The sequence below is a fragment of the Hemicordylus capensis genome, chromosome 7, assembly GCF_027244095.1.
Source record: "Hemicordylus capensis ecotype Gifberg chromosome 7, rHemCap1.1.pri, whole genome shotgun sequence".
NCBI classification, from domain to species: domain Eukaryota; kingdom Metazoa; phylum Chordata; class Lepidosauria; order Squamata; family Cordylidae; genus Hemicordylus; species Hemicordylus capensis.
In genome coordinates this window covers 23,039,742-23,050,265 of record NC_069663.1, presented here as the reverse complement: position 1 = coordinate 23,050,265, position 10,524 = coordinate 23,039,742, and the positions used below count along the sequence as shown (strand labels likewise).

The 10,524-nt window shown below is 46.6% G+C and overlaps 1 protein-coding gene across 1 annotated transcript; it reads right to left on the bottom strand.

Annotated features, from left to right (window-relative positions):
- Positions 1-294: 294 nt before the first annotated feature.
- LOC128332561 (phospholipase A2 inhibitor and Ly6/PLAUR domain-containing protein-like) lies at positions 295-5,640 on the bottom strand. Its single transcript, XM_053266943.1, has 5 exons — positions 5,529-5,640; positions 3,086-3,205; positions 2,370-2,522; positions 1,861-2,004; positions 295-630 (listed from the first exon to the last, which is right to left on the bottom strand). Exons 1-5 carry the CDS (start codon positions 5,575-5,577, stop codon positions 458-460), a joined length of 639 nt encoding a protein of 212 aa, XP_053122918.1. The 5' UTR covers positions 5,578-5,640; the 3' UTR covers positions 295-457.
- Between the last annotated feature and the right edge of the window lie 4,884 nt (positions 5,641-10,524).

Here is a 10,524-nt window from a genome sequence, read left to right as displayed (position 1 = left end):
TTTAGAACCCACAGAAGGGGAGGAGAGCTGGTCTTGTGGTAGCAAGCATGAATTGCCGCCTTGAATGTCACAAAGGCGCTGTATTATTTGATTCTGCGGTTGTTTATACCTTGTAACTGTAGTCTCCTGTCCTCTGTTAATCTGCTACACTATATTACATGTGTCCTAGCAAGGGTGGACAAAGAAGTCTGGGAGATATGTGCAATAATTCCACCACCAACCCCGCCACAAAATCCCACCAAGGCATTCCCATGCCTTCAATCTGTCATTCAAAACGCAGATACACGCACCACAGACTTGCCACTTCAATTTATTTTGCAGAGGACTCTTTGGGAACATAAACATGGAAGCCATACACTATCCTTTCTGGAGTGCATCCGCATCTGGAATTTCCTCGAATGCTCTTCCTCTTTGCAAGGCCTGACAAGTGCCTAGAAGAAACTGGGCTGGCAACATTTCATTCTTCTTCTTCTTCTTCTTCTTCTTCTTCTTCTTCTTCTGCTGGATAGCAATTCGCAGTGGTGATGTTGCCGGTGGCCACATCACCAGGTGTAAACAATAAGCCTCTTCTGAGATGGCACACATTTTGTGTTGCACAGCCTCGGGTGACCATCTGCAGGTTGAACTCGGCTGTTGGGAAAGAAGATTAGATGAAAGCCAAACCTCTCTCTTTCAAGCAATGTACGCTGAAAACCTTAATAATTCATTCATTCGTTCATTCCTTCATTCGATTTCTATACCGCCCTTCCAAAAAAGGCTTAGGGCAGTTTACATAGAGAAACAATAAATAAATAAGGTGGATTCCTGTCCCCAAAGGCTCACAGTCTAAAAAGAAACATAAGATAGAAACCAGCAACAGTCACTGGAGGTACTGTGCTGGGGGTGGATCGGGCCAGTTACTCTCTCCCTGCTCAATAAAGAGAATCACCACATTAAAAAGGTGCCTCTTTGTGAAGTTAGCAGGGGTTATACGCTAATAACGATGGTGTGTTTGTCTGTGGGAGCATAGGCCATAGCTCAGAGGTAGAACACCTGCTTCAGGGAGAAGAGCTGGTCATGCGGTAGTGAGTTCCCGCCCCACTAACCCCGCCCCCTGCATATGATGTCTGACACGGGACTAGCCACGCCCCCTGCATCTGACATCAGGCAGGGGGCGTGGTCTGGCTCCCAAACGGAGCCCTGAGGCTCTGTTCGGGAGTTGGAGTTTAACTCCTGAAGGGGCTGCGCGGCAGCTTCGGGAGTTAAACTAAGGCTGCTGCTGCTGCATTCGCAACATAGCCTTTTAACTCCTGAAGGGGCCACATGGCCCCTTCAGGAGATACGTAGGCTGGCGCTGCGTTCGCAGCTCAGGCAGGAACAGCTATTGCTTTTGCAGCTCCAGCCTTAGTTTAGCTCCCGAAGGGGCTGCGTGCCCCCCGCTCAGGAGCTAAACTAGCACCCCCGCCTCTGACGTCAGACGTGGGGGGCGTGTTGGGGCCGTGAAGCATGGCCAATGATTGGGCGCAGCCGGGTTCTTTGAACCCATTTGCTCAATGGTAGCTCCACCCCTGGGTGTTGGCGCATACGTCAACGCCATTTGCAGGGCCAGCATTCTTGGCCCCACAAATGGTACCAGTTCTTGGCCTCGATGCAAGCGCCTACTGCCCGCTGCCTCTTAAGGGAAACCCTTAAGGGAAACCCCTTAAGGGAAACCAAAACGTTTCCACACCAGGAAGCCAAAGTGTTTTGGTGCCTCCCCAAAGTAGGCGCCAAAATGCTTCGGGCTCATCCCTACTTCCTATGTTTCTATATTCCTAAGCTGGCCAGAGAATCCAGCTGTCTAACGAAAGAGGAGAGAGAAGAACATTTTTGAAGACTTACCCACTTCGATAGAACCAGCATAGTTGAAGCAATGATCTTCTTCATCGGTGCAACTGACCATCCGCTGACTGTGGCATTCGTTGCGATAGAGACGGAAGCAAGATGGGCATTCCAGCCCATTGGGCTCATTCCTCTGTGTAGGCACTGGCAAGGGGGAAAAACATTTCAGGTTATTTAAGACTGGCTCCAACTATATTGCTGCTGCACCTGTGTGTGTGTGTGTGTGATGATATCCCCCCTTCAAGAAGCATCTGGGCTGCAATCCTTTCCCCTACATGAAATAGGAACAACCGACTTGTGATGCTGGATGTCATCTTTGCATGAGCTGAAGAGTAGCTGTGAGCTGGTGTGGGGGAAGAGGGTTTGGATCCCTTCCCCACATACCATTATGGTCCATTGTTGCTTGCTGGGGCTGGTCCAACCCCAGCCTCAGGCCTTGGGGTTCCCAGTTTCAATCCCAGTGCACCTGACCCCAGGATCTCAGGAGTCGACAAGATGAAGACACTTACGCGGGGGAGTCACATGGTTGCAGTTGTCTGTATGGCAGCAATAGGTGTTACCCTGCATGTTCACATCGTTTCGAAAAGTGGCACTGTAGTGGCCCGATTCGCAGTGGTGGGGTTCAATGCATCCCTTTGTAGTCAACATCAATCGAAAAGGATCTATGAAAGAAAGAATGGAAATGAAACACCTCGTCCTGAAGAGGACACACATTCATCTTACATAGCTGTAAAGCTGAAAAGGACTTTGTGTGAATGGAATTGGGGATCTCCACATTAGATGTAGTTTGGCCCCAAGAAAGTGAATGTGCGTATGGTCAGTTGATCAAGATAAGTCTCCCAACTCACATTTGAGAGGGGTTGGAGGGTGGGAGAGAGCTATTTGAGACTGAGAGAAAGAGATCACATTATCCTTCTCCAGTTGTGGATCTTTGTGAATTTGGACCTTCCAGAAAAGGAAGGTGTCAAAGTAATCGATTATCCAGTAAGGAAAATTAATGCTTATGTCATGGCTTTGAAAATGCATATATAAGGCTTTCTGCTATGGAGCAATGCAAAGGGTTTCCTCCAGGGGGTCAAGATAGGTCCAGTATCCCGAGTAGATCCACTATGCATGATTCCTTCCCTGTATGGAAGAGTAGGAAGGAAGATTCTGCAGGTTACAGAACCCTGTTGGAGCAGACCAAAGGTGGTGGTGAAGTTGACTGAAAGAGCTCTCCACTTACAGAAAAAGGCTCTTTCAATGGAAGAGGCACAGGCTTGTTCATCATAAGCACATTTGACGGTGGTGGCGTTGACGCACCTATTTCCAAAACTCATACAGTACTCGCATGTGAGAGCTGCCGCTGCAGACAAAGGAAAAACAAACATGCCACCCATGTTGGTAATAGCACTCAAGAAAAGTCTCGGTGTTGCTACATTAACATGACACAGTAAGATCATTCTCATGAGCAGCCCTACCTGGGCAGGGCAGGGCAAGCCCAGGTACGGCTGACTGTGAGAAACCCCATGATTGCTCTCGTCCCTGCACTCCTCCCCGGGGTAGCCCTGATCTGCTACCCAGGCAGAAAGTAGGGTAGAAGGAGCTGCTCATCTGGGAATGGGAGTGGTGGAGCCCTCTTCAAGTTGCTGCCATGTGGGGAAGGCAGAGAGGCTCCTGCCTTCCCTCAAGCCACCTCCCCCCCACCAATTGGTCATGTCTGACCTTCTTGTCTTTTCACTGCAGTCATTAAACTCATTGTAGTCTTTAAATTTGCTTGGAGTCTCGTCCCTCCCCAGTGCTTTTTGTATTACAAAATACAGCAGCAGAGGTATAGAAGCAGTGGCAGACCTTTTATGAGGCGAAGTGAGGCAGTCACCTCAGGCGGCAGAACATTGGAGTGACAGCAGGGTGGCAGGGTGTCCCTCCTCCCCGTTGTGGCCTGAAGAGCAGCTCTAGACCTTGTAGAAGTGGAGTTATGGGGCAAAATGTGTGGTCACTATTTTTCAAGTGTTTGAATTCTTTGGTGTATAATAACTTTCCCTCCATGAATCCCTATGGGAATCCCTATGGGGATTCATTACACACCTTCATTTCTTCTATTCATTTTGACTGTCTTTTGGACAGTGCCAACTGTCAACTGCCATGTGCCAACTATACCCTCTCTCACCTTCACGGCAGTGGGGTACTACTCAGTTTATGTTTCCCAAGCTCTTTTTTTTAAAAAAAATGAAAGCTGGGAATCTGGGGGAATTAATAGGAGGGATCAGAATCTTGAATCGATTCAAATAGAATCAGGCGCGATTCGATTTGGACCAAATCTAGCCAATGGACCACAGGGGTGATTTGCTCTGTCTCCAAATCGCCCAAATCAGCTAGATTTAATTTGGGCACAAATTGAATAAAAAAGCCCGATTTGTGCACATCCCTAGTATACATGTCCTGTCTCTTTAAGATTAGGTGTGTGTTTGGTTGGTTGTGGCTTAGCTTTCGGTTTCCTAAGTGCAAGCTGCCCAGAGTTGGTTGAAGTCTTGTTTGAATAAAGAAGGCTTCTAAATCTACTTTGTCTCCTGCTCCTTCAGGACCAAGGTCAGGCCATCAAAGTGACTAGTTGTGAGTATGCCTAACAACCTTACCTAGGGGACGATACGACAGCGTGGGCCCACCCTTTCATAGGAGAAAACTGCTGTGCAGGTGGGAGAAGGCAGAAGGGCAGTTCTTAACCCTTAACCCTTTACTGTCATTCTTGACTAGGAGTGGGGAGACTTGGGTTCAAATCTTGACTCAGACTCACTAGATGACCTTGGGCTGTTAGTCTCTCATTTCCCAGCCTCATCCACCTCACAGGGTCACTGTGAGCATAAGGTGGTGGTTGGGGAAGAATCATGTTTGCATCTTGAACTCCTTGGCAGATGGCAGGATAATGTTGTAATGTAATACCATTTTTCTGGCCCAAGTGCCTGCCAGATACTTCTTGCCAGACAAGGGAAAGGATGCCGTTCTTTGGGCAGCATTTTATTTATTTATTTAAAATATCTCTCTACTGCCCCAAACTTGCGTCTCTGGGTGGTTTACAATCAGAAATATTGAAATCATTAAATCAATTAAGAATTAAAATCATTGGAAACATTGGAAACATTTAAAACCCAATATTAAAATTTTTTAAACTATCAATCTAATTAAAAGCCTGAGAGAATAAATGTGGCTTCAGTGTCTTTTAAAAAGTTGCCAGAAATGGGGAGGCTCTTATTTCAACAGGGAGCTCATTCCAACGTCCAGGGGCAGCCACAGATTCTGCCCAGAAACGTATTGGCAGCCAGTATAGTTCCTTCAACACAGGAGTAAGATGGTCTCTCCTAGATGACCCAGAGACCAACCTGGCTGCCGCATTCTGGACCAACTGCAGTTTCTGGACTACGTACAAAGGCAGCCCCGCATAGAGTGCATGGCAGTACTCTAGCCTAGAGGTTACCAGCATATGTACTACCTCATTCTGTCAAAGTAAAACAAGTTGGCCACAAAATATAAGCAATTGTGCCTTGTGGTGTTTGTTACTCTGCTCGACCTCCTCCCGTTTCAAAGAAAACACAGTCTAGGCCCTTGCCTTGGCTTTCTTAGCTCACTCACAATGCAATCCCTTCTCAGAGCCCATGATCAGGAGTCAGGATTCTTGGATCCTGCATACTTACCTGGAGAGAGCAGGACCAAAAGGAGGCAGGTGCTCAGGAGAACCTTCATTGTGCTAGAAAGACTGCAAAGACTCGGGAGGACTCAGAGGAACAGAGGTAGACTGATGCAGCAATGATCTTGCTTGGGGGAATTTATAGGCCAAGGACGGGAACTGCAGAGCAACACCAAGGCACAATGGGTGGAGAGCTGTGGTTCACAATGGTTTCTTTTTGCTGGAACTGCAGGCAATTTTGCTTTCCAGTCAACCTGTATGTGGGAGCCAATGTGCTCAACCACATCCAAAGAGTTTGATTTATACATCACATAATCTTTTCTTCCAAGAAACTAGGAGTACCCAGTACCTGTTTGCCTCCCAGGAGCCAGGATATTGTGGAGGTGCAATATTATTTTTGTACTGCATCAGCAATCTCCCCCTTTCTGGCTGCAGATTTTGGGAAAGGATGTGTACCCCACACAGAGGCGTATTTAGGGAAAATAGTGCCTACGGCAAGCACTGAAATTGCACCCCCTGTCCAAACATCTGACACCCATCTTTCAGTTAAATTTACCATTATATCAGCTGAAAAATACAAGTCAAGCTCATTAATCTTTTAATATTTCAAAAACTATTTAGCAGTGGACATAGCCAGACCATAAAATGCTGGAAAACTACAACTTTCAATATGCTGGGCCCATGAAATACCCAAATAATATGTGGAGATGTACTTGGAAAACTAAACTAAAGTGCCGGTCTAGTTCTCTACTATGCATTGTAGCATCACTATTACATAAGTTTTAAAAATAAATGGAGAATTTGACTTTCCCCAGATACTCTGAAAATAATTAAAGTATGCAGAGTAAACTGTGTCACTGCTTGGAATATATTCTAGTATTTCAGAAAGACAGTTAAAATGAGAGAAAGAGAGCAAGAAACTCCCAGTGGGTCTTAATACTAAGGATTTCACACTGATTCAAAGACAAACTCATCATTAATATTATTAAGACATCACATTTAACTCACCTATCACAAGATGCAAAGTAAGAGCAAATGAATACAATCCTAGCTCATAAGCTTCAGCTCAGTATTCACAAGCCCTGATTCTCTTTCCGTAGTGCCAATCTGAATATGTGCACAGTGACTTATATTAAATTGTTATTTTTTAAGCTGTAGCCCCTTTGAGGGGCTTCTAAAGGCTGTGGGGGGTGTCTGCAAAGGCTCCCCCTCCCCCCTCTGGCCTCTAGGGCCTCACAGGGGCCATTTGAGCATGTGCAGAGGCCGTTTTGTTTTTGGTGGCCATTTAAAATTTTTTTTTTAGTTTTAAAAAATGGCGCCCCCCTTCAAGTGGCGCCCAGGGCACGTGCCCTGCCTGCCCTACCCTAGATACGCCCCTGACCCCACATGGTCATCTCTTCCCAGGAATCTGGAATCCCCAGTACCTGTTTACCTGAAATCGGTTCAAATTCAAACCGGTTCAGTTCGGAGGTTCAAACTCAGACCAAACCAGGCTTGGGGAACCCTGGAGAGCTCCTAGGAAGGAACAAAGTTGTTTGGCACAAGGTATCAGGACTGGCAGGATATCGGGACAAGCTCTGCCCTTCCAGTTCAATCCCTGGCCTGGCCCTGGCAGTCTCGCTTGTTCCAGATTTTGCATCTGTAGACCAGCCAGTTCCACATTGTGCCCCAGTTGCTACTGCCTGTCCTGGCCTCTTGTGCCAAGCAACCCTGTTCCTGCCTAAGAGCTCTCCAGTGTTCCCAAGGGCTGGACTGCTCAGCACCCTTTCCAGCATTCAGACTTGACCCTTCTGAACATCTGGGAGCAGCTTCAGGGGTAAGCTGCTGTATTGGTCTTGGGGTGGGGGGAAGCAGGATTCTGGTAAACACAAGCCTGGGAAAGACATGATCGGTAAACTGCTAAAAAAATGCTAGAACCTTTTAGTGCAGATGTGCTCTTAACAACCTGCATGGCAGGCTACACCTTGTACAAGTTGTTGACTGAGATTCGGTTGGCAGGGACAAGAGGCAGGGCCTTTTTGGTTGTGGCCCCATGGCTCTGGAATGCCCTCCCAGAAGAACTTCATCACGCTCCCTCTCTTTGGATTTTTAAAAAGAATCTTAAAACTGATTTAGTCAGAGAGGCTTTTTAATGTTAAAACACGTGGTGGATTTTTAAATTTCAATTTTAAGGGGATTTGCTTTAATGTTTTTTATTCTACATTGAGTCTTACTTATTTTATTGTATTAAATTTTATATTACTTTTATTGTTTTGTTGTTGTGAGCTGCCCGGAGCCGTATCATACTGGAGGGGTGGGATACAAATATATTTAACCACCACCACAACAACTAAAAAATACAAGGATACTGAAAGAGTAAAAACTTGGACACTGCAAAAATACTTCCAGGTTTGCAGACAGGTCTGAGCAGCACTAGATTGCTAGGATGATAAATTCATCAGATGCACAGATTAGTCTCTCTGAAGTGGGCTGTGGATGTGCTTTTCTATATCCAGGATGGCTTCCAAACCCAGGTCAAGCAAGGCAGGCTGCCAACAAAAACTCTGAAAGGAAGCTGCTAAAGGCTGGTGCCTGCTGAATGTTTCGCTGGTTGGAACCCTGGCCCTTTCTGGATCCTCAGGGTGGCCATACTCTAGAGGAGGCACCTGAGCTGGTCTCCCCCTCCTCCTGAGTAGGTTCATCATGATGATGAGCAGCAAGAACAATAACCAAAACAACAACAAATATTTAAATATGGCTCTTCAACCAAAGTTCTCAAAGTGGTTTACTTAGAAAAATAAACATTACATACACAAGATGGACCCCTGTCCCCAAAGGGCTCACAAGCGAAAAATAAACATAAGGCAGATCTCAGCAACAGCCACAGGAGGGATGCTGTGCTGGGGATGGATAGGCCCAGTTGCTCTCCCCCTGCTAAATACAAGACAATCACCGCTTTAAAAGGTGTCTGCTCAGCAAGCTACTTGGGTGGGTACTGGGCCAGCTGTGATCCAAAGCGGTGATCAGCTGTGGCTACCCCAGTTCTGAAGGATCTGAATGGGGTGTAGGGCAGACTGGAAGATCACTGTGAAACATTCATGATGTTCCAGAAAAAGATTTCATCCCATTTCAACACTCATTTCCAGTATAACACGATGGGACTTCTTGGAAAGCAAGCATGATGACTCAAGACTAGTTGTGTCCAAGTATTGCCCTGGGGCTCTGGTCCTCGACATAAATCCCTCCCAGTAAAGCCCTGGATGCACCAGTCGTCTTGGTTGGCCCAACTCCGCTCTGAGTCATTCCTGCCACTTGATCTTTGGAGCACTATGAAGACTGTCCTGCACATTTGCCTCCTTCTGGCCTTGCTCACTCCAGGTGAGTGAGACCAAATATCCAATGTTGTTGTTCTCTCTAGGGAGAGAAGATGCCATGGCTATAGCCAGGAGCTGCCTGGGGTTCTTTGGAAGGGAAAGGAAGTTGTGGGTTGTGGATGAAAACAGAAAGATCTGGAAGACTGGACATCATGCAGAAAGGGGGGAAAGGGTGCCAAAGGGGACGAAGTATGAGTGTTTCATGATGAGAAGTACTGGTACTATGTGGGTACATGATGGAGGATAGAGGATCTGGTTTTTGCTGATCGCTGCTTCCACCAGAAGCACAGGAGTGGGTCCAGGGGCGTAGCAAGGTTGGAGGGGCCCAGAGACAAGATTTTAAAATGGGCCCCCTCTCACTGAAGCAGCTCATGAAGTAAAGAAATCTTAAATGAGGCTGAATAGTGGTAACAAAAAGCATATATTTATATATCTATATATCTATATATCTCCTATGTGCCACAATAGAACATCATCCTAAATTTTTTGTTTTAAGGTTTTGTAAATTGTGGCGGATGCAAGTAATTGAATGGTTCCAGAGAATGACCTGCTGTTCTGGTAGCTCCAGGTCTTAACACCCACATCAGTTTCGGAGGACGAACACAACTGAAGGAAGCCCGGGTGGGTGCGCAGCTGGGGGAGTCAGTCATGTGACTTGCCTCTTTGTGGGGGGCAAGGCAGTGGGCCCCCAGACAACTGTCTCCCCTTGCCCTGTTATAGTTACACCCCTCAGTAGGTCCCTTAGGGCAAAACTCCCCTCCCTCTGCTTGGAGCTGCATTAATGTGGTGATTTGTATGTCAGCCAAGTTATGTATAAAGCTACAATCTGAAACCTTGGATTGCTGCCTCCTCCTCCTCCTCCTCCTCCTCCTCCTCCTCCTCCTCCTCCTCCTCCTCATTATTATTATTATGTACACCCCGCCCCTCTAGTGCACTACTGCTCGGGGCATCTGACAAGCGATACAAAAAAAGTAATAAAATTAACTAAATTAAACAAGAAAAGAAAAAAGAAGGCTGCCAGATTAAAAACCACAATCATTAGGTTCAAATTAAAACTGCAAATTATAAAAAGCTAATGAAACAGAAAATAATAATGGAGCGTTAAAGAGCCTCCTTCAAAAGGTGCGTTGTTGTTGTTGCCGTCCCCCTCCTTCTCCTCCTCCTCCTCTTCCTCCTCCTCCTCTATAAGGCTACAGTTTGACACCTTGGATTGCCTCCTTCTCCTCCCAAATGTAGTGCATTAAAGAATGAGGAAAATGGGCTGTAGATGGGCAGAAGAGAGGGCAAGGATACCTGGGTTGACTAGAGAACTCCAGGAAGAATAGATGTTTGCATTTTCAAATCCATTCCAGCTGCATTGTGTGGCCTGCATGCCCCAACTTGACAGCCTGTAGCACCATGCATGCACCACGCATCCCATGAAGTATCCGTTGCCTACACAATGTCATGCACAAAACATCAGAGAGTCAGTAGGTCCTACAGCTCTTCTATGTCTAATGAGTGAGAGTAAAATGCCTGGGACGCAGAACTGGAATTTGCAGTAGGTATTTAGAAGAGGTGGTTGTGGGGAAACACCCAGACACTGGCCAACAAGCATGGTGAGATTGGGTTCCTGAGCTGGAAATATACTTGGGAGGTGGGGGTAGTGCG